The sequence below is a fragment of the Tilletiaria anomala genome, assembly GCF_000711695.1.
Source record: "Tilletiaria anomala UBC 951 chromosome Unknown K437scaffold_13, whole genome shotgun sequence".
NCBI lineage: Eukaryota > Fungi > Basidiomycota > Exobasidiomycetes > Georgefischeriales > Tilletiariaceae > Tilletiaria > Tilletiaria anomala.
Genome location: NW_013547009.1, coordinates 106,322 through 131,685, shown reverse-complemented (window position 1 = coordinate 131,685; position 25,364 = coordinate 106,322). Strand labels below are relative to the sequence as shown.

General features: G+C 56.1%; 11 protein-coding genes across 11 annotated transcripts; 5 read left to right on the top strand and 6 right to left on the bottom strand.

Annotated features, from left to right (window-relative positions):
* Positions 1–215: 215 nt before the first annotated feature.
* K437DRAFT_254545 (putative APS1-AP-1 complex subunit) lies at positions 216–1,373 on the bottom strand. The gene is made up of 6 exons (XM_013389558.1): positions 1,279–1,373; positions 897–1,184; positions 792–808; positions 692–719; positions 494–604; positions 216–402 (listed from the first exon to the last, which is right to left on the bottom strand). Exons 1-6 carry the CDS (start codon positions 1,282–1,284, stop codon positions 370–372), a joined length of 483 nt encoding a protein of 160 aa, XP_013245012.1. The 5' UTR covers positions 1,285–1,373; the 3' UTR covers positions 216–369.
* A 360-nt stretch (positions 1,374–1,733) lies between these two features.
* Positions 1,734–2,814, top strand: K437DRAFT_272705 (eIF1-like protein). Its single transcript, XM_013389557.1, has 2 exons — positions 1,734–2,332; positions 2,424–2,814. The coding sequence occupies exons 1-2, from the start codon at positions 1,869–1,871 to the stop codon at positions 2,674–2,676; spliced, it is 717 nt and encodes a 238-aa protein (XP_013245011.1). The 5' UTR covers positions 1,734–1,868; the 3' UTR covers positions 2,677–2,814.
* K437DRAFT_244118 (copper radical oxidase) lies at positions 2,746–5,693 on the bottom strand. The gene is made up of 4 exons (XM_013389556.1): positions 4,879–5,693; positions 4,613–4,783; positions 3,977–4,521; positions 2,746–3,890 (listed from the first exon to the last, which is right to left on the bottom strand). The coding sequence occupies exons 1-4, from the start codon at positions 5,275–5,277 to the stop codon at positions 3,038–3,040; spliced, it is 1,968 nt and encodes a 655-aa protein (XP_013245010.1). The 5' UTR covers positions 5,278–5,693; the 3' UTR covers positions 2,746–3,037.
* A 2,091-nt stretch (positions 5,694–7,784) lies between these two features.
* On the bottom strand, positions 7,785–10,450 carry K437DRAFT_221110 (DUF1630-domain-containing protein; the record flags this gene model as incomplete). The annotated part of the gene is made up of 8 exons (XM_013389555.1): positions 7,785–8,239; positions 8,317–8,389; positions 8,453–8,768; positions 8,836–8,930; positions 9,000–9,262; positions 9,343–9,498; positions 9,670–9,874; positions 9,995–10,450. 8 exons carry the CDS (start codon positions 10,448–10,450, stop codon positions 7,785–7,787), a joined length of 2,019 nt encoding a protein of 672 aa, XP_013245009.1.
* A 2,313-nt stretch (positions 10,451–12,763) lies between these two features.
* K437DRAFT_254542 (nucleic acid-binding protein) lies at positions 12,764–14,656 on the bottom strand. The gene is made up of 2 exons (XM_013389554.1): positions 13,213–14,656; positions 12,764–13,114 (listed from the first exon to the last, which is right to left on the bottom strand). Exons 1-2 carry the CDS (start codon positions 14,341–14,343, stop codon positions 12,944–12,946), a joined length of 1,302 nt encoding a protein of 433 aa, XP_013245008.1. The 5' UTR covers positions 14,344–14,656; the 3' UTR covers positions 12,764–12,943.
* Positions 14,657–14,814: 158 nt separating this feature from the next.
* On the top strand, positions 14,815–16,695 carry K437DRAFT_254540 (uncharacterized protein; the record flags this gene model as incomplete). Its single annotated transcript, XM_013389553.1, has 1 exon — positions 14,815–16,695. One exon carries the CDS (start codon positions 14,815–14,817, stop codon positions 16,693–16,695), a length of 1,881 nt encoding a protein of 626 aa, XP_013245007.1.
* Positions 16,696–16,736: 41 nt separating this feature from the next.
* On the bottom strand, positions 16,737–18,030 carry K437DRAFT_254538 (DnaJ-domain-containing protein). Its single transcript, XM_013389552.1, has 2 exons — positions 17,055–18,030; positions 16,737–16,980 (listed from the first exon to the last, which is right to left on the bottom strand). Exons 1-2 carry the CDS (start codon positions 17,885–17,887, stop codon positions 16,791–16,793), a joined length of 1,023 nt encoding a protein of 340 aa, XP_013245006.1. The 5' UTR covers positions 17,888–18,030; the 3' UTR covers positions 16,737–16,790.
* Positions 18,031–18,236: 206 nt separating this feature from the next.
* K437DRAFT_254537 (uncharacterized protein) lies at positions 18,237–19,160 on the top strand. Its single transcript, XM_013389551.1, has 2 exons — positions 18,237–18,655; positions 18,728–19,160. The coding sequence occupies exons 1-2, from the start codon at positions 18,373–18,375 to the stop codon at positions 19,012–19,014; spliced, it is 570 nt and encodes a 189-aa protein (XP_013245005.1). The 5' UTR covers positions 18,237–18,372; the 3' UTR covers positions 19,015–19,160.
* Positions 19,161–19,618: 458 nt separating this feature from the next.
* On the top strand, positions 19,619–21,972 carry K437DRAFT_33279 (uncharacterized protein). Its single transcript, XM_013389514.1, has 6 exons — positions 19,619–20,681; positions 20,758–21,058; positions 21,135–21,240; positions 21,328–21,427; positions 21,520–21,723; positions 21,801–21,972. Exons 1-6 carry the CDS (start codon positions 19,709–19,711, stop codon positions 21,803–21,805), a joined length of 1,689 nt encoding a protein of 562 aa, XP_013244968.1. The 5' UTR covers positions 19,619–19,708; the 3' UTR covers positions 21,806–21,972.
* Positions 21,973–22,053: 81 nt separating this feature from the next.
* Positions 22,054–24,474, bottom strand: K437DRAFT_33283 (uncharacterized protein). Its single transcript, XM_013389516.1, has 2 exons — positions 23,060–24,474; positions 22,054–22,968 (listed from the first exon to the last, which is right to left on the bottom strand). Exons 1-2 carry the CDS (start codon positions 24,349–24,351, stop codon positions 22,140–22,142), a joined length of 2,121 nt encoding a protein of 706 aa, XP_013244970.1. The 5' UTR covers positions 24,352–24,474; the 3' UTR covers positions 22,054–22,139.
* On the top strand, positions 24,475–25,163 carry K437DRAFT_33282 (uncharacterized protein). The gene has a single exon (XM_013389515.1). The coding sequence runs from the start codon at positions 24,598–24,600 to the stop codon at positions 25,102–25,104; it is 507 nt and encodes a 168-aa protein (XP_013244969.1). The 5' UTR covers positions 24,475–24,597; the 3' UTR covers positions 25,105–25,163.
* The last annotated feature ends 201 nt before the right edge of the window (positions 25,164–25,364 follow it).

Genomic DNA, 25,364 nt, shown 5'->3' with positions numbered 1-25,364 from the left:
ACGAGACGGATGAGGAGCGTACACCGCAAGTTGAACTCACTACGGACGAGCAGACATGTAGAAGTGAGGATGTGCTTGGTTCGGGATGCCACGCAGAGCGGGGCCTCCGATGCAGCCGTAACGTCATAATCGCGACGCTCATAATTTCCATATATCTCACGGGCATGAACGCATCTGCTCTCTGGCTTTTGTGCCGCACGGTCAGATGCCTCTACTCCGTGGCTTATCTAAAAGTTGAATTGGATGCTGGAATGCGAGCACGATGTTATATTTTACAAAATGGTATCAAGGATGGTACCTGGTAATGCCCGCTGGCAAGGGTTGTCAAAGGGCCATTGGAGCATGCGTTCTCATGAATCGCGATGGATCCTAGCCTGAGCGGCTGCCTATCCGTGCGAGTGACTGCCAAGGCATCGAGTGCGGGACGGCGAGTCAGCCCTCCCAGAAATTCAACGTTAAACAGCAACAACGGGAAACAGTGCCCGTCACTCACGTCCTCTGAATTCTCTGCATCCTCTACTCCGTCACTCTGAGACACTACACGCAGCACCGATTTCTTGGATGATTCTTGCATCTCACCCGAGATGATGAGCTCGTCAAGAATCTGTCCGCGAATTCCGTTAGTGGGGTTGACACGGCGGAAGATCAGCTTGGTCTAATTCACCATCCGGTCAAACATCAGACTGCTCACCGCATATGCTTTCTGAAAGTTGAAGATGCTAGAATGGAGAAAAGAGAAATGCGGTCAGACCAAATGAGACCCTGATCCGGGTACCACATAACGAGCTCACAGATCGAGCTCGCAGACCTGCGCGCAGTTAATACGAAAGACAACAAGGTACGTCAGTCGACCACACAGCGGCCGCGAGGAGAGGCCCACATTCCTGAGCGCTCACATTTCCAAAGTATCGATCCAAAATCTCAACATATCTGTGAATGATCTCGAGCGTAGCAAGCTCGTTGTCCCCGGGCGAAATGCCAGTGACGAAGAAGAGCGATGCGTATCGCCGATAGACGACCTTGCTATCTTTGTATTCCAGGAAGTTGCACATGCGCGTTCGCCGTGCCAGGACGAGCTGTGTGACATCCTTGACAATCTTGGATTTGGTCTTGGGGTTGAGCGTGGTGAACCATTTGGCGAGCCGTACCTTGCCTTGGCGCGAGATGAGAAGGATCCAGTTGATCTGTGGTGACCCCAATGTGCGGTAGGTGCTTCAGTGGTGAGACAGTGCGCGGTGACGCTGCACAGCCACTCATACGCCACTACACTATACTCACCCCCATAGCGATAGCTTTCCTCCCTTGGCCGTCGAGTGACACTCTCAGGGAAAGAACTTGCAAGAACCAGGTCCAAGTGAGCGGCGTGCAGCCGGTATGTCAAAGCTTTACGGGAACCCCAAGAAAGCTGCAGGTGTATGATAGTCTGCGCAGTGACCGGGCCTCGTCCATTCCCTCCTCCCTCAGCGACGGTTCAAGAAGCTTGTAGATGCGGGATGACAGCGGCGCGCGATTTGAGTGTCCAATTGATTTGAGGCCCTTTGACCAGTCGGCATGCGCCTCTGGTATTAAAAGTGGAGAAAGCGCGCCCATGTGCGCAACGCTGACGGGCAAGTCACGTGCCAGTTTGTAAGTATGGCTCATAACCCTATTTTAAATTTCCATTTGTTCTTTTTTGGAAATGGGAGCGATTTAATGACGGAGCGATGATTGGTTCTTTGGTTGGATGTACCTCGTGCACTTATGGTGAAGATCATTTGCATCGAGCTCAACAGAACCTGCTGAAGCCTGAAGGTCTTGTCGCTGAAGAGTCTGCGAACGAACGGATCAGCTGGGAAATCCAGGTACTGTTTCTTGGAAGGTTAAACAACATGTCCGACGCTCAAGACTTAGACACTCAAGGGGCCAGCTCTTCCACTGCACAAGCTCCAGTCGCGGAGCAGCTAGCGCCGACAGCGCCCGTGCCGTTGCAGTTGGTCTACTGCCAAGTATGCACCTTCCCGCCTGAGTACTGTGAATTTGGCTCGTCGGTGTCCAAGTGCCGGACATGGCTCGAGAAGGCGCACCCGGAAATGTACGCGAAGGTCTGGTCCGATGAAGCGATCACCGCCAACCTGGCCAACATGACCGCGAAGCAGGCAGATGACCTGGAGAAGGAAGCGGCCAAGAAGGAACGTAAGGCCGAGGCAAAAGCAGAGAAGGAGAAGGCACAGAAATCGGCCTTGAAGATCATCCTCACGCGAGCGGCCAGGACCAAGCGAAAGGCCACGACGTCGGTCGGAGGCCTGCACCACTTCATCCCTCCGCTGCCAGCGATGAAAGTCGTTTCAAAAGGGTGCGTCCGGTTCATGCCTAATAGCAGCTTTTAATGCTGTGCGTATTTGACCCAGACTGACCCACAAAATGTTTGCTTCGTCGATATATAGGCTAGCTTCCCGTCTTGCAACTGGCGCCTCAGTGTCGAAATCCACAAGCAACCCAAACGTGGACGAGATTGTGATCCAGGGCGATGTAGCGGACGAAATCAAGGCCATGATCGTTGCACGGCAGAAACCCTTCAACGACCTACCGCCCGAAAGTGCAGGAGGGCCGAGCGAGAAGAACATTATCATCGAGGAAGAAAAGTCGGTAAAGAAATTGAAGGGGGATGCACCTGCGGCTGGGGCGGAGGCTACATGAATCTTGAATCATTGTTTGCCAGCACAGCATTGGGAGCGGCACAAATACGCTCCTGTTGATGGCAGCCATCTGCACAACGCTTGGTGTACGGATACGAATCACGGTGTCAAAGAAAATACACAATATCATATATCAAAGAACTGTCTTGCTGGAAAGCGTTAGGGTCAAATTGGGATCCAAAAGGGGAGGGGGCGTACATATCCGCCTGTTCAACTTTCCCTCGCAACAATGCATAATACTCGCTCGTTCGGAAAGTGAAGTCAAAGGGGAGCTCAGCAGAGCTAAGGGTGCTTGCAGAGCAAGAAGGGCGATAGGCGAAAGGGGGATATCGATCTGGAGGAAGAGGGGTGATTCAATAACTTTAGAACACCTCGCCGTTGATCGAGTGAGCGCGGCGCCTTCGGTGCGATGCGAGGCCAGAGCCGAAGCTCTCCGCAATATCCTTGCTCTCCTCAGCCGACGGGACTTTGGCAGAAGTGTACGCATGCTCGTTCTTGATGGTGTCGTCAGGGGTGTCAGCGGCCGTGGCGGTGCTGTGGGTCTTTTTGGTTGCCTGCTTTTTCTCTATTGAAGATGAGGGCGTCTTTTTGATAGTCGTGACTGAGGGCAGCTGCGTGTCCGCCGACGTGGGCTGCGTACCGATCTTCCCGTTGCCGACCATGACAAACTTGCCCTGGCTGGCGACGCCATTGACAACCACGAACGCGAGGGCGCGACCCGGCGCGAAGAGGTTTGGGTTGTTGGGTAGCTGCCCGACGTAGAGCGTGTTGCCCTTTGCGACGCTGCGCAGCGTGATGGAGCGCTGACCCATGTTCATCGCGTGCGTGCTGAAGCCGGTGCGGATGATCTTGACCTTGGCATTTGCGGCGTCGTTGGGGTTGGAGAAGATCAGCTGGAAGCCGTCGCCACCGTAGCTGAAGCTCGACGGAAGGCCGCTGTTCGATGGACGCGTCTGGTCATACCATGTGGGGTACCAGCGCTCGACCGAGTAGGTCGTCTTCCAGTGCGTTGTCGTCACATCGGCATTCGGGTTGCTGCCCGCGATGAGAACAGAGCTATCAGGCAGCAGCGTTGCGGAAGAGTGGTACAACCGCCCGTCGAACAGCTTTCCGCCTGCGGCGGACCAGCGCGTGCCCTTGGTTGCCTTCGGGTCGTACAGGTAAGGCGTGTACTCTGGATCGTCACCGTAGGATTGGCCAACAGGCTTACCAACGCTGTTCGAGGCAGCGACCAAAAGGGAATCGAGATCAGACACGAGAACTTCTACGTGTCTCCTACTCTACGCAAGGAGGCTGCTCACCTGCTGGGGTCGGTATTGTAACCCGCAGTTCCCTTCTTGACACCGTTGATAAACAGGAGTTTGCCGTCTGGAAGGGTGATGAACTGACCCATGGAGCGACCCGACGGAAGGTTGTCGACGGCCTCCCAGGTTTGGGACTTGACCGGCTCAATTTGCTCGCAGATGGTGCTCGCGGGTACGTTGGTAATTTGCTGTCCGACGCCACCCTCGTTACCCCATTTTTTGGCTGAACCGAGCGACAGGCCACCGCAGAAGAGGACCGTCTCAAGGTAGTTGCTGTCCGGCTCGAGGGGGAGCAGAACCGAACCCGCCGAGGCTGGGTAGACCTTAGGGACCTGGGCGTTGGGCAGACGCGTCTCGCTCTGCTTTTGGTAATTCCAGAGGATGGCCTGCTTGTTGGCTTGCATGAACATCTCGCCGTTGGACATGAGGAAGCTAATGGGGAACAGCGAGAGTGGAGTCGTCCGGTTGAGGAAGTCAAGGTTGCGCGACCGCCCATCACCTTTTGGTGGGTAAAACTCGTACGAAGCCGTGACCGAGCCAGACTGGAGGTTGCGTGCACATATGGGACTTATCAGCAGCAGAACTCTGCATTCATCTAGCTAGACAGCACTCTGCCTCACAGCCAGCACTCACCGTTGGAACGTATCCACCATCTCTCATGCCACCAATGATCATGACATAGCCGTCCTTGAGTGGCTCAACGGTCGGGTACCAACGCTCGGCATTCAGAGCGTTGGGCGAGATCTTCCAGGTGGCGCCCGAGCCCGGCTTGAGAGTGCGGATCGCGTGACCGCCATCGTAGTCCTGTGCACACGAAGCGAGGTGCACCCGGGCATAAATGCTGCGTGTCAGCAACGCCAATGAAAAAGGGAAGGAGCCGGCAAGGGACAAAAACGAACCTGGTAGGGCCCACTGCCCTCCTCAACGGTGCCGCCGCCGGAACCGACAGCCTTGTTGCCACCAGTGACGAGCATGCGGCCGTCACCGAGGTCAGCGCCGCCAGCGCAGAAGGGGTTGGCGCTGACGTCCATGCTCTGGTATGTGTTCGAATTGAAGTCATACACGGTCGCCCACGCAGGGTGGCCGTTGACCTTCGCTGGGTTATTCTCGGCCTTGTCAAGCATATACACGGTGCTGTCGGTGCCGAGGAACATCATCTGCGCAGAAATGCCAGCATTCTGGCTGACGACTTGGATTGTGCCTCCCTTGGCTCCCGAGGCTCCACTGGCAGATAGCAGGCCGAGCGAAGCAGCGAGGGCGAGGATCGACTTGAGCTTGAGGGCTGAGTTGAACGGCATGGTGGCAATTTCCTTGCTTTTTCTCCTTGACTACAGGAGTAGTTTGGACGATGAAACCAAAGGGGGTAGAGAGCGCGAGCGTCGAAATAGGCGATAGTGGTATCAGCGAGCAGTAGAGAAAATAATATGGTTCAAAGAATGTGAGGTGGGTGGGTGGGATCGAAGGCCATCGCGAGCCAGGGATGAGTGACGGAAGAGTCCAAACGTGTCACAGGATGTGAGCAGCTCCTTTGATGATTCACCAGAAAGGAGAACGGAGCGATGGTGTTGAGGATGGAGGGGAGGGTGAGGGGAATGGCGACGAGATAAAAGATGTGGTGCTGCACATGTCGAGGTGGTGGAAGGACGCCCCTATGCACAACATAACCAGACCCAGGCCAGTGCGCAGTCTGCGTGTCTGGGTGTGCGAGATTCTGAAGCTGATGATTGACCCTGCGAAGTCGATCAATCGATATCCGATCAATAGAAAAAGAGAGTCACTGCCGAGTGCTATTCGTCCCGGAGCACCGAGGCAGACGCTCACGAGTCGCCATTTGATGGATACTCGTCAAACAAAGGCAGTTGCCTCATACTACCAGCAGCGCTCTGGACCACTGTGGGAGCTGCCAGATGTGTGGGTGGGAGGGTGGTTGCAGTAGCAGTCTCCCCTCTATCCCTGTCAAAGCCCAAAGGGCGAGAAGGGGTACGATGGCAGTTTGGGGCATGCCTGTCTGCTGCTGTTGGCCAAAAAAGAAAGAATTATAGCAGGTGCCCCAGTCTGTGCTCTTCCGCCAAGGCACGGCCGCAACAATAATTATTTTTTGTCTTCTCGGCTGTAACAAGAGAAAGGTGCAGGAGCGAAGAGGAAGACGCATGCTGAGTTGCCGGAGGCCAACTGCCTAACTGTGAACCATCCGGCAAGTTGTGGGTCGCAAAGGCAAATCGAAGCAACACGTCGCACTTCGAATTTCAGGCATCTCGCCAGCCATTCTAGCTTTGGCCGTTCTCGTGCCGCTGGAACCTTTCTCCCAGCTTGTCTTCACCCTCCTCCATGGCAGTATGTAATGGGACGTGCGGCGGCCAGCGGGCTGGCCGGCAAGCGGGCTTGCTGGCGATGATGATGGAAATCATCGTACGTAGAGCTAGCCCTTTGTAGGATGCTATGTGCATGCTTTGCACAAACATATATGTCATTCACTCTGTAAGCCGGGGATGGATGTGAAAGTAAGGGGCGCTGAGCTGTCCAGGCGAATGAACCGTGTGTTTCACTGTTCTCCTGTGTCGTAGCGCGGTGCTCTGCAGTGGTGCAGAAATAATACAACCGCCGGCAATGGCAGGCGATTAGGAATCAAAGCGGTCACGCAGGAACACGGATGTCACACCCCTGTCACAAACAAAGTGTTAGATCCTCATTCCGCGCACAGGCCAAGCCGGACGGTGAACGTGGACAAGTTTCGTCTGTTCCCCATCGACAGTTGCTTCCTGGAGGAACAGGCTGCGATTTCCAGCATGCTTGCTTGGAGGGGGGTTACGAACCTTCCTCACTCCGACAAGCAGTCAAAGATTAAGACTGGCGAGTGTCCTTCCTTGATCCTTCCACCCTTGCTACAATACAATGCAAACCCGCTGCGCTGCCCTGTTCTGATCTGCATGGCGATCAGCAAGGTGCTAGAGGCACGTGCATAATGGCCAATATAATTGTACTCGGGCTTTCATATATACAAAGCCCCCGTCGATGACTCCCCTCGCTCGAGGTTGATCAGCCGCTGCCCCTACGTCATGGAACCGTCTGCGCTACCCCGTTCCGAGCCCGAGACGTTATCGATCCTGCCGCCATTACGATCGCCACCTGGAGCGGGGATCGCAGCTCCATCCTTGTAACTCTGAGCGACAGGCGACACGGTTTCTGTGCCGCGCTTGGTGACACGCCCGCGTTCGCGCTCACACTCTTTCAGGCGCAAGCTGGACTTGAGATCCGGCGATAACACCTCTGCCAGCCTATCCAATTGATCCAGCAGCTTGTGCTTCTTTGCCGCCAGCGTACGACCGTACGTACCCGTCCCTACGCCCGCGTTCGCGTTCTCGTCAATGACGCCACCACCACAGCCGCCGCTGAAGGAGTCTGTGCTGCTACTGCCTTGCCTAGATGGCAAATGTCTTGGCGGCATGGGGGCGCCCTGTTTTGCGCCTGGCGGCGCAGAAGCAAATGTAGACGCAGGTGTAGCTGCGGCTGACAGAGAGCTGAACGAGTGGGCTGCCGTGGATCCGTCCGTACTCGAGCCTGCGGTGGCGCTCGCACTATGGCCACTACCAACCCCGATACTTGTTGTGCCAGCGCCGAACGAAGGCTCGAAATTTGATGATGCAGCAGAATCTGCCCGGGAGGGTGGCGCCCTTTCGTCGGTACGCCAGCGCCGGCCCGGCCCTACCGAGCTCTGATCTGCTGCAATCCGAGCATCTACGTTTTTCTGATTACGATCGCAAGTCGGCGGCGTAGATTCAGTGGCCAGCGACATTGCAGCGAGGCCTCAATTTGAGAAGGCGATACTCACGATCTCTTCTCGTAATCTGCTCAGCAAGTCGATCGTTTCAATCTCGCCATTCCTCTGTGCAAACCTCTGCACATCACCCATCTCGAGAACCTTGATCCTCCTGCGCCAATTATCATCATCCGCGGCGGCCAACTTTGCATGCAGCCAGAGTGAAAAGTTGGGACACTTGAGGAAATCGAGATAGAGTGACTGTCGAATTGCAGCGCCCGTCGGCAGATTGCGGTTCTTGAGCAGCAGAGGTGTGCCATGCGCTTTTAGCGAGCCCAGGAAATCGTTCGTGTTGAAAGGCTTGATGCGCAGCGGCTCGCCAGGTAAAGTCGGAATCGCACCAGACGACGGAACCAAAGAAGCAATGTAGCGATTGAGTGGCTGCAAGAAGCGCTCTGTCAAGTCGGAAAAGTAGCGACGCAGCATCCCGTTGGCGGCTTCGACTGAAAGAAAAGCGAGGTAGAAGACGCCGTCAGCCTTCCTTCTCGATGCGTTGCGAGCAGTTGATTCTGCAACGCACCACCCTCTTGCTTTTCCACAGCATCGACCATCGCCTTGAGCAGAGGCCTGTCCTTGGATGCTCTGCGCTTGCGCTTGCTGGCCAAGCCCGGCTGATGGTCCGGCCCGCCACCACCAGCACTCATACCGCCCGCGACGCCGGGTGCGGTGGGCTTCTTGCTCGCGCTCCCGCTGCGACCGATGCCAAAATGATGGGTTACCTTTGGCGCCGGTCGCCCCACGCGTAGCAGGTTTGGCCAGTGGCCGCATGCGGCCACGAAGAAAGGGTTTGTGACGCCCAGCAGCGTGCCTGCTTGCGGCTTGTTTTTGGTGACTAGCGCGCCGCAATCATAGTCGTGAATGTGGAAGTAGGGCCGAAAATCTCCTGCGTAAGGTATTGGTCGGATCAAATCGAGAAGATGCCAAACAGCATCACTGCAAGCCTTTGGGTCGGGTCCAATGACAAGGATAGGACTGAGCATTCGTGCAGCGAAGATGTCAGCACGCACGCTCTCTGTGTTGCTGGGAAGCACAAACTCACTCAGCAAGGAGCATACATTCCCAGAGCAGCCAAAGGTCCGCAAGCGCATCGCGGAAGGTGTCAATGAGTGGCGTTGTGGGTATTGATGCCAGCAGCTGCAACAGAATGGAGCAAACGCAATTGTCAATATATGACTAGTCTTGGAGGATTTGGCTTACACTCACGGGCTCAGGCTCGGGTTGCCGGCCAGGCTGTGTGATCTTCTTCTTCGTAAGAAGTGATGTTGCCATGTTTGGATTCGTCAAGGAGGGGATGTATGCATTCGTGGCGGCGTCCGTCTGAAACTGCGAGCCGATAGGCAGAGACACCTTCAGAACCGAGCCTAGAGCGGGGAGAGTCAAAGTCACGCCTGACTCGGGTGCTGGCCATCGCACCACATCTTGAATGAAGGCTTCAAGCATCGGTTGTCCGTGCTCAAAGTAGAGTGCTGAGGGGATAAGGTATAAAAAGTGTAAATGTTTCGGGAGAGCCAAGATGTGAAAACAAAGCGCTCGTGACTATACTCACGTCCGAGCTTGGATACAAGTTCCGTCAGCAGCGAGACATATGGTAGATGGCTGAGGATGACGACTGATTTCTGGAAATAGCCTCGCCGGATGGACGGATCGCGCTTCTGTCGAAAGAAGCATACCCCGTAGATGTAAGAGCTGCTCGTGCTCCCCCCTCCTTTCCTTGTCACTGCATTAGGCGCTTCAGCCGCAGCACAAGCGGGCGCTGCCGCGCGATCCTGCTTCTCCTCGGCATCGTGATCGATGGCTAAGCCACCTGCCGTTCGCACTTCCAAGTCCCTCATGATCAGAGACGAACACAGGTCCACATCCGTCGAATTGGCACCCGGGAGGTTAGACAGGGCCGCGGCGGAAGGCTCGGTCGTACCTGTAGATGTCGCGCTGTTGTTCCTCGAGTGACTTGTCTCGGCAGCTATAGAAGCCATGGAGGGATGTTGCGAAAGTAGCTTCCCATTGAGCGCACTTCCGCCGCCGTTCGGTCCAAGCGCGGATGCAGTCGACGGCGGCGGCGGAGCGGAGCGGCTGGCAGACTGTGGCTGCAGCGATGCGTGTGAAGCGTGGCGATGAGCAAAGGCGCTGGTCGTTGGGCTTGGCAGCGGCGACTCCTTCACCGAATCAGATGAGGTCGTGTCGATCGGCGAGACCGGCACATTCCGGTCCGGTGAAGAAGAAAACGAAGATGCAGCAGGGGAAGGACCAGGTGGAGGAGGCTTGTTCAGCCTGCCGATGACGGGTGCTTCGCTGTAGGACGAGTGCAACGGGACTTCGCGCACACGCCATGAGAAGGTCGTGTACCCGTCATCAAAGATGGAAGTGTCAGGAAAGGAGGAAAAGGCGATGTTGTCCTTCTCCTCTTTGCTGATTCCCAATGGAGGGTAGAGGAATTCTAGATCCGGCCCGAGGTCGAGGTCGAAAGTGACGCAGCCGACAGACAGGATCCATCGCTGCAGCGCCTGTCGATCGAACGCAGGAATCTGGGAGACTGCGGGTTTCGCAGCGCCTTTACCCTTTCCCTTGCTTCTTTCTTGCTCTCCGGTCGATGAGGCAACACGCGGGGGAGCGTTGCCTTCGTGCTCCAAGCGCTTGGTCGCAATGCTGGGCGACATGCTGCATATGTTGTTCAATGACGTCCGGCGGCTCGGCACATCGATGCCAGCGCCAATATTCCGAGCCACCGCCGCTGCAGCAGCTCTCTGCGCGACCGAGCCCATGTGTATCCCATGTTGGCCGCCCGGGGAGGAGGCGCGAGATGCGCGCCTCTGCACTTTCTCGCCGCCAGTACTGGAGCGCCGCATAGGTTGATCCTGCTCGAGAGCTTGTTTGTTCTGCGCGTACGCGCTCGCAACTTCGCCTTCATGGAATGCAGATTGCAGAGGCATCTCGGCCACGACCGGGCTGAAGCCCGCAATATTTTGCATCAAGCCTGGGGAAGGACAAGACAGATCGCCTGCGCCGACGCTCTCCCGCTTGTTTGACAGCAAGCGCGCTGCTCCAGGAACAGCATTCGACGACCACAAGAGCGTCTGGGCTTCCGCCAGGCGCAGGTAGTAGGTCTGCCCGTCCCCGGCTTGTGATGAAGAAATGTCCCCTGCATCTGCATTGGCGACCATTCCCTTCCGACTCTTTGGTTCCGGCACGCCAGTCCCGCACGTAGCGCTGCCGTTCGAGGACCTGTGTAGTTTTGGCTTAGGCGGCGTCAGACGACTCTGCGACATCGAAGCGGGACTCGAAGCATTTGGGTGCAGCCCTGCTTCCGTGGAAGAGCTATATGGACCTTCACCCGGTGTCGGGAAGGAAGGTGGGTAGGCAGACTGTGTCGTAAGAGGCGGGTCCAAATTGCTCGGCTCAAGGACATCGTCACCCATGCTCCCAAGTGCAGCACCTGTTGAGCCTATACCAGCGCTGTTGATCGGTAGTCCCTTGCCTATTGACTCTCCTTCCGCCCCGGCAGACCCTGCCAGGAAAGAGGCACGCTTCGGGCTGCATGGCGGCTGTCCTGGCGGACCCAGTCTGCTGGAACTGCTTGGCCCTGCGCTTGCTGCTGGACCTGAGCTGCTATTGCCAGCAAGAGGCATAGGGACCCTCAACGCCGGCCTGGCCTTTGGTGGGAACTTTGCCGAAGTTGAAGGGAACGGCGAATATAAATGCAGCCCCGAGCCGAAGCTCCGACTACCTTCCGTAAAACATTGACCCGCAGTGCCTGTGTTTGCAGCAAATAGGGACGCCGAGCTCGCTTCTCGAGGCACAAGCGATGAGATCTGCCCTGAAGAGGCGCTGTCGTCGAACCCAAGGAGACCGATATCCCCGTCTCCACAGATCGCAGCTGAGACGTCGCCTCTACCTGCGGCCATTTTGAGGAGCAGGAAGCGGAGAGCTTCTGGGTCGACAGTCGGCTGTAGAGGCTACTGTAGCTGTGATCCTTCCCCTTGTAGGCGTGGCGTGTACTCTTACGACTTTCAATCTTGCATTGCCCGCCTGGCTAGAGGAGAAAAGCCCAAAAGGGAAAACGACTGACCAATCAGGCGAAAAGAGCAGGCGTGAGGAAGGATGCTGCGGGTGCCATGTTGCGTTGCGCGGCGCGATGTGGTGAGTTGTGACAGAATGGAATGGAATGGACGAGCGACGAGATGAGACAGGTGTCAAGTGTCAGGTGTCGATCGCAGCTGGAAAATAAAGAAGTCAGCCCAGCCTGGCACATCGCAGAGCAATCTCCCGTGCTGCCGTTGCTGCGTCACAGTCTCATCCCGTGTGCATCTACCTCTATCTGCGTGTGAACAAGGGCAGCGCGCAAGGACAGATGCTGAAACGAATGGAGAGGTATAGAAGTATATCCGATGGGGTCTTCGCCAAGTGGCTGACAAGCTGGTTCGCGAAAGTGCCAGTGTACCACACACTCTCCTCCTGCGCTCACTGCTGCTGCATCTACCGTCAAGCGAGGATGACAGCATCGATTATTGATTGACACAATCTAAAAACGCGATCAGCGCTCCAGTGCCTGCTGCGGCTGCACGCATATGATCCGAAACCGATTTAGCGCTCTTTCTTTCTGGCGAGACTTGGCTGGTGGGTCGAGGTGCGCACGTCCTCTCTCTTCATCCCAAGAGAGTAACGACCATACATTCTCCCACGAAGCACGCCTGACCAGACCCTACCATACGCTGTAGTCTGCACAGCACAGCACAGATCAGCTTCGCCCAGACCGCTCCTCCATACATACACATGCATCGCACTTTGCAGCTCCACAAGCCTGGCCCTTGCCTCCTGCACCCCCAGCCATGTCTCCGTCACGAGCGGCGTGTGTATATAGCCGCACAAGACTTTTTGCCGTACTGACGGCAATTCACGTCTCACGACCCCGTCGGCCTGTACAGGCCATTTGCAAAATGTTACAGAGCGCAGTCAAACCGCGTGACTTCTCTCTCCGCTTGCTTTGTCTTCAATTCCTCTCTTGCATGCACTGTTTGTACACTACAGCGGCGCCTTCCAAGCAATCCTCGTTTCAGTCGAGCCAGACTTGATATCCAAGAGGAAGAGACGCGGCTGCATACCCATCAAGCGTGCTGAAAATACCCTTGCCCTATCGCGAGGCTACAAGCATGCTACGAGAGTGTCGCGCCGTCGAAGTTCGGCGCGTAGCATGGCCCATTCTCGCCGATGATCAAGCGGACCTTGGGCTCCGCAGAGTCCGCGTCCTCGTCTGGCCCGACGCCTTTCCAGCCTGCTTTTCGCTCTGCTGTCGTCAGGTAGCCCGGTTGGATCGTTTCAAAGACCTGCGTGAAAGTAAAGCGGATGCACAGATATTGTGATTTCCAGGAACACTTTTGGCGCACAGGCGCAGTGAGGGGCGAGGAAGGTCTGAAGCGCTCACCTTCTTCTTGGGGTTCAACTGAGCCTCGGGTTGCTTGCCCTCAAATCCTTCGATCCAAAGCTTGTCCCCTGGCTTGCTGCCTTCGGGCGGTAAGATGGGCTCCACGCCTCCTTTCTCTGCACCGTCCTTGTGTGTCGCGCAAAGCAACATTGCATGGCTCTTGATGCCCCTCATCGCGACTGGCTTGAGGTTACAGATGCCAACAACCATTCGGTCCTGCATGGCCTCTATCGGCACAAACCTGACCAACCCGGACAGGACAGTGCGCGGACCGGTCGACTCCCCAAAGTCGACGGTCTCAAGGTACAGCGAGTCGGCGTCCGGGTGCTTCTTGATGTCCACAATCTTCCCAACTCTCAGATCGATCTGCGAGGGTAGTGGTCGCGAAGGCTCCGATGCTGCAGCCGCTCCTCCTTTGTTGTTACCCCCACTCTTCTCCTTCTTGGACTTGCTATCGCCTTCAGCAGCGCCAGAGGTGGCGCCAGCGGTAGTTGCTTTCTCCTTCTTGTCCTGCTTAGCATTCACCCCAGCGGCAGCGCCCTTGCTCGCAGCCTTTGCTTTGGCCTCCTTCGCTTTCGCCTTCTCCTTGCTCAGATCCACACGCTCGATCTTTGGCATACCCTCGTACACGGGCTCGAAAGCTGACATGTCCAGCTTGGCCTTCTGCACAGCACTGGCGACTGCGAAGAGATTCGAGATGTGCGATGTGTATCGCGCTAGCGATGGGTAGGCATGCTGCGTGCTTGCGGATGATGGGGAGGACAGCAGGGGGTGGAGGTACGCGAAGAGTGAGAGATCCGCGGCTGTCGGTTCAACGCTGCCTGGTGCAAGGTAGACAACAGGCTCTACCTCCTTCTCGAGCGGGTGAAGCACGCTCGCATCGACTGATGAGAAGGCGGCGCCGAACAGCGCCTCTGCCTTGTCGAGCCAAGAGCTGACAACATTGTCAGCCTGTTTGTCGCCAAGAAGGCACTCTGGCTTGGTTGTCTTGCTTGCGAGATCTTTCACGTAGTCTTTCAAAGACCCAGAGGTAGAGCCAGTCGCCGCAACAGGGGCTGAACCGGGCTGGAGGAAGGGCTCAGCATAGGCATAGATGAGCTGACGAGCAGCAGATGCGCCTGTGTTGGTCATCGCGCGGCAGGCTAATGGATAAGTCTTGAAGGAGCGAGAAAGGGGTGGATGTCGTCTGATTAGAGCTGGCAAGATGCGCATCACCCGCTCCTTTTATTGGCCACTAAGAGGAGCTACTCGATTTGCTCATTCGTTATTAAGTTCGGGAGCCTCTCTGAGGAGAAGAAGGCAAGGTCGCAAAAGTGCCCAGGGCGGAAAGAAGACGAAAGCGCAGGGAGAGTGACGAGCAGAAGTCCCGTTGTGGCAATCAGCTGCAAGGGGGGAAGGGGGCCTGTGTAGGAGGAGTTGCACCGATACCCCGTTACCCGTTAACCAAAACAACATTTATTGCCACAACAAACAACAACCTACATTTAATTGTCTCTGCTCCCCTGTATTTATAATCAATATGAATACTCAGAGTGTCCCCCCTCCCACCGTCCCGTGGTGCACTCAGCAGTAACAGCAGCAGTTACAACGCAACCGGCAGAGATGTCCAGAAGATTAGCTCGCTCCCCGAGCGTCATTTGCTTGAGGAGTCTACCGTGGGCAGGTAGTGCGATACCCGCTTCCAATCGCTCGGATCACTGTTACCACGATCCAACTCCGAAGTCGCTATCGTCAACACCCATGACCTCGTCGCTCTCCAGTACCCGGCAGGATTCTCCTTCCAGCTCTTCGCTGCACTCCGTACAACAAAATATCTCAGAAAGGAGTATTGCACCATGTCAGCCGTTAGCCGTGATGTCGGCCAACCACGCAAGATGCAAGGGGAAGCCTAAAGTTAAGGACAAATGCAAATGCAAGAGTACAAACGATTCACTGTTACCTACAGAGAAAGCCGCACTTATTGATTCGGTTCAGCCGGGCTCAGAGCCTATGGAAAAGCGGACGTCTTCCCATACATCTACATCAAGCTCGAAAGCACAGCGCCCCAAAAAGCAAATGAGTGTAAAACGCGTCTGCTCACCATCTGCAGCTACATTCGACACAAGCAGCCTCGATAGCCAGAGTAGAGGCATAAAAAGGAGGCCAAGGAACTCGTTGCCAACAGCAGAATCCATGTCGATTCGCCCTCGTCCACGAGCATCCTATCTTCAACAAGCCAGCGAAACTCCGCAGCCGATTGAATCCGCTTCCTCGGGTGAAAGCAGATCGGAAGGGGAGACCACAAACAGAAAGCTCGTATTGCTCGACTTGAATGGTACTCTACTATACCGCACCGCAAAGAGTAAAGCAGGGAGCATAAAACCTATTCCACGACCCTTCTTGGACGCATTCCTACGATATTGTCTCGGCGAGAACCAGGAGTGTTCTGCGTCCACGAGGCACGCAACAAGCAGCCCGAGCAGCACTGCTTCCCCAACAATGCGCGAGATCCTCGGCACGCACTTCTATACCGCCAGCCCGGAAACATTCCACTCTGAGAGCGGGCAATCGCAAGTTCACCAACGTTCGCTCGGTGCCTGTGAGCTGATCGTCTGGTCCAGCGCCCAGCCAGCGAATGTAGACGCCATGCTGCTCTCCATCATGAGTGAGACTCAGCGTGCACGCCTCCTACGCGTGTGGGCGCGCAACACGCTGGTCCCCACGCGTTTCTACGACAGCAGGGTGCAGACTACCAAAGACTTAGAGATCGCTTGGCACGCGCTGAACCTTACCCATGACGGTTGCGATCAAGGAGATCAGCGCATTCGTGCAGATGATCGCGACAGACTCGACAACGAGTCACCAGATGGTTACGACTCTGCCGAAAACGAGATTCCTGGCGCTGCAGGCAAGGCAGCGCAACTTGCAGAGGCCCAGGGACCGTGGAACGCGAAGAATACTGTGCTGTTGGACGATACGCCCGACAAAGCTAGACTGCAGCCGTTCAACCACTTACTGCTTAGCGAATTTGGAGAAGACGACGTTAAGACACTCAAAAAACTGAAAGCGAGCGCATCCGTCACGCCTGCGCTTCAATGGGCGCTCAAGCCGGTTGTCGCAGAGACAGCAGATGCCGAGGCGCAGGAAGCCCTGTCGATCATCGAAGCGCACGACAGTCTCCTGCTGCAGATGATCGGCGTGCTGCAGCACGCGTGCGCGCAGGTGAACGTGGCCTACTGGATCAAGCACGGAGGATTGACCGGGTATGGCGGTGAGGTGAACGAGCACGTCGTTGCGGGTGCGCGAGACGAATTGCATAATGCCAATGAGAACGAGGAGACGCGAAGAAAGCACTCAAGCCACGATTCCAGCACCAAGGAAGAGGACGCAGCAGGAGCATCACAAGGGAAGAAGATGGAGAGATACTGGATTGAAGAGGGCCTCAAGGCTTTGCACAATGCAGGGATTGAGACAAGTCTGAAGCAGCAGATGATTGAATTCTAGTGTATTCATGTATGTATGACACTAGAAGATAAAACAAAGATATGCTCAAAGCATCGAAGAGCAAATGTATGCGCCTTGAGTGCCCTCAGAGCGCATCAGCCGAGTACATTATCGCCTTTCTTTTTCTTCTTCCCACCCTTGACAAATGACCGCCACCCTGCCACGCGCTCATCGCGCGTCTCTTCCCACCGCTCAGCCTCCTCGGCTTTGCGCTTGCGTTCGGTGGCTGCTTCCTCCTTCTTGCGCTGCTCGGCGCCCTCAGCTGCATGTTGAAGGCGTACCGCTCTGAACACGTAGTGGGTGAGGCAAGCTCGGTACAAGGTCACACTGCCCTCTCGTATGAACGATACTTCACTCACTTTCGCCGTCTCAACTCATCGCCGATCATGACGTCCTTTGTGCGGGCCCTGACCATTTCCTGAAATTTACCTTGCCCTACTTGGTTCCTTATTCGCTCATCTTCCGTAGAAATGTCGGCTGGCAAGGACAGATCGCGCAGGACAAGGACTCGCGCTTCCATGACTGTCTCGTCGAGAGCCTTGCGCTTTGCTTCATCAAGCAGAACGGTTGACGCTTTCTTGAGCAAGTCGAACGCTTCCACCGCGCCTGCATGCTTTACTTTATCGGGATGGATGAGGAGACTCTTCCGTCTGTACGCTTTTGTAATCTCTTTGTCATCTGCTTCCATAGCAACGTCCATAATCTCATAAGGATTCAGCTTGAAGGCCGCTAGCACACGTTCGATTTCCAGTTCTTGCCAGAATGAATTGCGTTCACGCGCTAGAAACCTCTCCATCTCAGCTGGATCCTCCGGCAGGGCGCTTGCATTGCTCTCGTCCGCTTGAGCAGTAGACACTGTTGAAGACGCTGATTGTGGTAATGACGCTCCTTTCGGTATTGAAGTGGCAGTGTTAGGGTCTTGTGGGGCGATCGGACCGGCTGTTCGTGCTTGCTCGTGGGCAGTGGGGGGAGGTGGTGGAGGAGAATGAGGTGGCGGGGGCACGGCACTGGCGCGATCATCAGCTGGAGGAGGGGGCGGTGGAAGAAATGGAAGTGAAGCTTCTGTCGGTGGTGATGGTGGTGGTGGTGGTGATGCCGCCAATGGTAGTCGAGGGGGCGACGTCAATGTAGGTCGCACAGGCGGCTGGGGGGGTGGACCCGGAGGTGGGCCTGGAGGAGGTGCGCCTGACATGATTTTTGCTGTCCGCTTCGCTCAAGGATTATTGTCTAAGCTCCGGTGTCGCAACGTTGAACAGACTCTTCTCCACCCTTCATGTGCATGAATTACGGCACTCATTCGACACATCGGCTTCGGAGTGACTCTCTCGTGTGCCGTCCGCCTTGCTTTATCGTCCATGCGAAGCAAGGAGGATGATGAAGACGATGGGGTCATGAGGCGCACCTCATGAGCGCGTCAGTAGAACTCAACAAGAGCATTCGGTGCAATGCGACCTGGGCCTTCTTTCGACGGGAGACGTAATGGGACTGTTTTAGTTGGATAGCCTTCATTTGTAGCCTTGAGCGCATGAGCCAGAGCCCTCATGCTTCAGAGATCGGGGTGAAACTTGAAGTTTGTGAGGGCCCTTTGTGGATCCGTCTTTCGAAGTGGGCTACAAGTGCCGACCGCCTCGCGAGCGCAACCAACAGTCACGGTCTGGGCCCCCTAACCAAAACAGCATGCCGCGGTCGCTGACTTCGCGTCCGGCCGACCTGGCTTATGTCGTCTTCCTCGTGCTGCACCTCTTCGCAAGCCTTCTTATCGACGGCCAAGCCTTCTATCCAGCTTCTTTGGTGCCACAGGCGCTCAAATCTGTGCGCTCAGATTACCTGCGGGATAGCAGAGACCCGCTGCTGGGCAATGCGTTGCATCCGCGATACGCATGGTTTACGCTATGTCTCGTTGCCGAGATGGTCGTGCAGGTGCCGGCTTTCATAGCCGGCGCCTATGGGCTCATCCGCGGTGAGAAAGACGCACTCGTATAGTGGATTCATTTGGTAGTTGCTGACCCAGCACGAGCGTCTTCAACCGCAGATGATGCACGCTTTTACCCCATCATCATAGCATATGCATCCTGGGCCACGCTCTCTACAGCTGAGTGCATGGTAACGGTGCTTTTCGGTGATGAGCGCAAACAGCTGTCGCATGACAACTTGCGCTTCCTGCTATCATCCTACGGACCTTTCACAATCATACCTGCCATCATGCTGGTCGACTTTATCATTCGCACGTCCAGTATTCTGGGGAGCACACAGGTGGCAGAGAAAAACAAGATGGTCTTGAAACAGAAATTGGGAGAATCGAGAAAGTTGTCCAATTAGAGGGATTTGGTTTGTTTTGACATTTCTTCCGGGATTTATATCAAGCGGCTCCTATATTTTGAAGGCCCCGGAATGAAGCTTTAGGATCGCGCGGGAATATGCTTTTTCCCCTGTAACAGTAACTGGTTATGTGCCACGCACACGTGAAATCCCACGTGCGTAACTACAGCTTGAGGATGACTGAAGGCGAGCGACCGTTGCGTTCAGCAAGATGAAATTGGTCTCGTTGGAAGAGCTTCGACCGTTGGCAGCTCCATTTTGGCCGGTCCAAGATGAATCCATCATGGCCACGGTTGCGCACAGTCAGCCAGGCAGCGTTTTACCTGCACGCAGCAGTCTACACAGCGGGGGTCTCGCGGGGCGCCGCTCCGCTGACTCGTTTCAAGATGGGGCCGCACGGCAGGGCAAGCAATATGTTGAGCACATAGGTCTGTTAGAGCGTGACAATGCGTTCTCTTGCGGCCATCCTCGCCGATCATTTCATCGCCACTACATGTGTGCTCAGCAACTGTAAAGCTCTACTGAACGGAAAGGGCACCTCTGAAACCAAGAGCAGCGCCATCCCTCGTGATAACCTGGTTCTTACCACTTCTGTAGCTTGATCCCTACACCTGATTGTCACTATGTTCTTCCTGCTGAGGTCCGAAACATTGATCACCAATGACCGCAACAAGATCGCGCTCAAGCAACCAAGATGCGATACTTGAGACTGCTTACCGCAACTGCGCTCTTCTTTCACCCGCAGCTGGGTGCTGTGGCTCAAGCACGAGCGCAAGCCCCTGCCCCAGCACCATCGAGCTCTTCCTCAGCGGCAGCTGTTGCAGCGCCCACCAGTACAGGGTCCGCAACATCGGTCAACTTGACAGGGTCGGATACAGGTGGCCTGCCATGCAACCCGCAGCGCAGTACACTCGATCCTCTTACGCACCGCTTTCATTCCGACTGCGGCAACACCGAATGGTGTGAGCCCGTCTACCAAAGTGCTGCTCCGGCGGCATCATCAGCAGCGCCAGCGCCGACAGCGTCCTTGCCTATCAATGGCTCAGGGGCAGTAGCACTCCAGGATTCATCGAGGGCGGGTCGCATCGCGCAACACCAGGCCCCAACGCTAGATCCTGTCGGCACAAGCATTGAAGAGGAGGGAGGTGAGGAGGAGGAAGACGAGGGAAACGAAGAGGGCGACGAACAGGGCGACGAACAGGGCGACGAACAGGGCGACGAACAGGGCGACGAACAGGGTGAACAACTTATCTCGCGAGATCAGCTCACGCACATGCAAGCCATTGGAGCCGACCGCCAGAAACCCATCTTCAACCAAACCGCATTGGATCGCCTGCGCCATGTAGGCAACCGCGAGCGCATGAACTCTCGCGATGTCCCACCTTCGACCCGCAGCTCAGGTTCCTCCTCTGGCAGCGGCAGCAGTAACGACGGAAGCTTCGTCCCTTCGGGTCCTGCAACTGTAGCTCTGCCAATGCAGACTGGCTTGCCGGTGCCATCGTCAGGATTCTGCAAACCCAAAGGATGCAGAAAAGATGAGTTTCCCTTTGGATACAGGGGACTCACACCGCCGCCGATGTGTGGATCTGGCACGTACTGCCCCGATGCAGAGAACGCTTGTCAGCCACTGGTGCAGATTGGAGGCGCTTGCGAGCTCAACAGAGATGGTAAGGACATGCTAGGCGCTAGTTTCTTTCATACACCCGGCCAGGAACGAACTGAATAACCTTTCCTATCCCTCAGATTCCTGCGCACGTCCCTCAGGTACGACGCAGCGACCGCTGCACACTGATACCATCCATCTAGCTGCGGCATCGCGCCTTCGGATTGGAGTTATCGTCGCCCGGCAGATGGGTGCAAACAACTCTTCTGGCAATGAGTCCACCTTCATCCCGAACGGGGCAAACCCCACTCCGCTTCAATCGATCTGCTTGCAAGGGATCTGTAGGGTGGCGAACGTGTCCCTCGGCCAGATGTGCGTCATCGATCATACACAATACATTGGGTACGATGCAGCAGGCAAGCAAGTCGCCGATATCGTTGCGTAAGTTCGACCGTTGCTTCTGAATCCCCGATAGGTCGATTGGCATGCTGATCTGTGCCCTTGAACCACGAGACAGACGAGACAACTGCCTTGATGGCCTTTACTGCGACAGTACAAGCCTTACGTGCCTGCGAGAGAAGCCTCTCAATGCGGCGTGCGAGGAAGATAGGGAATGCATTGATGTGAGCAGGGCTTCCGTTCGTCCCATTGTGTTGTTGATATGCGCTTAAGAGTCTCTCCCTTTAATATAATCGATCGATCCTGTTCAGTACAATTGCGGGGCGGGCGGACAGTGCAGGGAACCTCCGGAGACACCGAACGAGCTTCCCGCGTGGGCATTTGGGTTGATTGGCCTAGCCTTAGCGATAGGTGAGCACTTGACATTTGAGTCTGGCTTCTGGGTATGCCTTGGTTCATTGCTGACCGCTCGCCGATGTCCGTCATGGATCTTCGCCTCGCAGGAATCAGCGGCACCGTCTTTGGACTCTATCGTGTTCATCAGGTGCACCGTGCTGCTCGAGCCGAAGAGATTGACCGCTACTTTTCCGAGCAATGGACATACCGCCAATCGATTCTATCGATGCACGCTGCAGCCATCGCGGCAGGAGTGACTTCAATGCAACCCAGCGAGACGAATGGCGATATCGCCGAAGAAGGTGGCAGGGGTAATGACGAGAAATCATTTACACGACAGCCGACAGGCGTTCCTGAGATGGTGCACAACCCTCTGGACTTTACGCAGGCTAGCACAACCAGCATGCTACCATCTGCCGAAGCGATGCCGCGCTTAGCCAGACGGAAGCCTGCGCCAGACTTTTGAGCGCACGCAAAGGGGGCAGCAACAACAGGCCCTTGGTTTTCTCCGTGTTCCAAGGTACACAAGTGTACAATAAAATATGTTTGTGACATCCAAGGAAGTATTGCATGCAATGGGACAGACGAGCGATTTCGAGCAGTCTGAGAAAGAAAAGGATGCTAGTGTTTACGATACGAGAGGGTCATCAAGCGCGCAAAGTGGGGCGGCAGGAAGCCGCACATGGAGCACACGGGCATAATAAAAAGCTGCAAGACACGCCATGGATCAAGTCCAAGCGCGCCTTTGAATAAAACTGCCGACTTCTCGAAAGCCAAAGATGGGGATCAACTCCTCCGGCTGGAGCGCTTTCGTCTCTTCCTCCTCCGCCCTACCAAGCAGCTTGGCCTTCTCCTGATCGGTCTTTCCCTCTGACGCGGCTCTTCCACGGGCATGGAACGAGTTGAGTGTCTCGGCCTGCTGGTTCGGCCTGCTGGACAGAACAGCCTTGGACGCAGGCGAAGCGCTCAGCATGCGCTTGCGCTCGGCTTGCTTGCGCCCTTCCCTCACGAGCTCCAGGCAGCCTTCGCGCCACCCGAGGAGGCGCCGGAGGATGGCGTCGACGCCGGCGTGCGAGCGCAAATCTTCATTGTACGCGTCCATATCCTTTTCAAAGTCGGCCCGTGAGCTCCATGGGTGGATGAAAGGTAAGTTCGCGTCTAGATCCGCGTTCCGGTACTTTGCCGAGGCCGCGCTGGTTAGGCCGCGCGGACGGGGCTCTTCGGCCTTCTCGCGCTCTGCTTCCTCCCACGCAAGGTCCGTGCTCGCTGTGCGCACCGCGGCATTGGTCCAGATGATTATGGCGCGCATGATGTCGTTGTCGATCTTGAGAGGCGCGTCGACGATGCAGTTCTTCATTGTCACGCTTTGCCCGCTCCCGGTTGTGTAGCGGCGGTCTATGCCGTCTGCACAAGTGATAGGCTCCTCCGAGAAGGGCATGTAGGAATCGTGGTGGTACTTGATCGGGAACTGGCGCATCAGCGTCTGCTTGCGCTCAACGACGTCATGTGTTAGCAGTGCGCCTGGAACGACCGATGCGCTGCGTGTGTTGATGAACCTGCAGAAGGAACGTATCGTACGTGAGAAGTGAGATGACACAGGTTGCCACATCAGGCCCAGGGCCCGCTGCGTCATACTTTGCTCCTCACCTTCTATTGTCCATCTTTGCAAAGATGAACTTGATAGGCTCGTAGGCAGGCTTGAAGATGCTGCTATCCTTTTGCTGCGTTTTTTTGATTCCCTCTACCGCTGCCTCCGTGTCCTGCGCGGTTGCCAGTGTGGTGCCCATCGCCCTGGCGACCATCTCACTAGCGGGCATGAATCGTGGATTTGTGAAAAGAGCGAACGGCGCAGTGACGACTTCGATAACGGCGCCCGGTGCGGCGACACGGACGGCTTCGCTGAGGACGTGGTCCCACGCGTCTTCGGGTACGCCCTGGTCTATGTACCGCAAATGGACAAAGTCGAAGCTGGCGTCCGGGAAGGGCCACTCTTCGAGAAAGTTGGCAACGACCCAGCTGACGCGCGCTCCGAGGTCTGGATCGTCAAACGTCGACATGGACGTCTGGATCGGCACCAGGTCCATGCCGATGAACTCGGTCTTCTTCCATTCGGCGGCAGTCTCCGTCGTCCAGATGCCGACACCGCAGCCGACGTCCAGCACACGTGAAGGAAGCTGGTCCGGTTGGAAGGGGTATATTGTCAGCCGGTCCATCGATTGGACCGTCAAGCCATGCAGGAGCATGTCGGCCTGCAGGACTTCCGGGTCGTACGAAAAGTACCAGGGCGCACGGACGGAGTCGTATGCATGCCATTTGCGCACGCGCCGCCGACCACGGGAGGTGATGTGCTCATAGCGAAAATACTGCGACGGCTCCCACTGTTGGTCTGTAGCGCCCCAATCTTCCGAAGGTGTGCTGCAGTTTCTGGACGCTGCGCCGGGCGTTGCATGCGACAAGTCGTTTGCTGATGCACCCGCAGCTCCCCTCTGGGAAGTCGACGGCGGCGGTGAGCAAAGATAGTATTTCGGCGGCGGTGGGCTGATGGCAGTCGTCGGTGGTGCTAGCCCAAGTCGCACGGGGAGGGACTGACCCTCCAGGCCTTGTGGCTCTATGAATGTGAGAGGGAGTGTGGGTACGTGTTTGGCACCTTTTTTGGTCGATGCAGCGGTCGAGTTCCAAGCACCAACGACATGCGTCGTCTTGACGTCTGGTTCGCTGCCCTTGCCATCTGGATCATCAACTCCACTGGAGACCTTTATGGAGAGGCCAGATAGACCGGCGTTGCTGCCGACATGCGATGCTTGGAAGCCGTGGCGGTGTTTTTGATGAGAGGGACTGCGACCTCGGCGGTCGTCGGCGCGTGCCTCGTCGAGCAGCGACGCTGCCGCCTCCGATTGGTGCATATGCAGCGTCGGCATGGGCGCTGAGGACGTGCGCATAGCGTCGATATGCGAGAGGGGGGACTACCCGCAGTCAGGCGTACGCCATGAGGGTGCGTACGACGTCAGTTATCCAAGAAGGGGGGGAACAAGGAATTGTTCACAATGAGCAAGCGAAATGGTGCACGCGTCGTGAGCTTCACAAGGGCAAAGAGAGGAAGAGCCGGCGTGCGTGGATGTGAGCTGCGACGGTCATACTCATCTCGTCACCGACGCCGAGCGCTCATCAAGAGGTAATCGCAGCAGATGCTGCAGTCCCCATATCCTCCTGGTCACGACAATGGGGATGCCCAATATGTGCAAAACTGTGGATTCCGGGGAGGGCCATCCCCGTGTGCGGAGGACGCACCCAACCAAACGCAGTCCTCGACTGGAACTGGTCGACCGATAGCTCGGACGCTGCGCCTTGGATTAGTGCATGGTCATGATATTTTTTCAATGCGCGACATTCGTCTCGCCGTGGGGTTGTGCTGGAATTACCTTTTGCTGTCCACCAGCACTTTGCAGCCCTGCAGTCTTGTCAGGCCGTGCGTGCAAGCCGCACGGCCCATGATGTTTCTAACTCTTATCAACTACATAGCTGACATCTGGCCTGTTCGGTACTCAGCTAGTCAGTATACGATGTCCACGCTCTGGCCGCCCGCATGCGGTCGTATTCCCATCGCTGCATCCAACGTTGTCCGATCGACGATGCGTACGTACATACATTTTGGACGCCTCGTGCATGCTGGTGCTAATGCAGTCCCTACATAGTTCCTTTGCATCTCCGAGCCCCGGAACTCGGAAAGGCACTGCTTTTGAGGGAGTAGGAGGGCAGACTGGAAGAGTCGAGACGCAGACGGACGTCCAGCCCCGCATTCGCCCGCACTGCACTCGAGCCCGAACAGTGTCCTGGCACTTGTCCACACCACCGCCCCCTCGACAGCTTTTGAGTCAGTGTATAATCAATCTCGCCACCCATTGAGCTAAAGAGACAGCCTGCTGGGGTCTTGCATTTGCTGTATGTAATGATC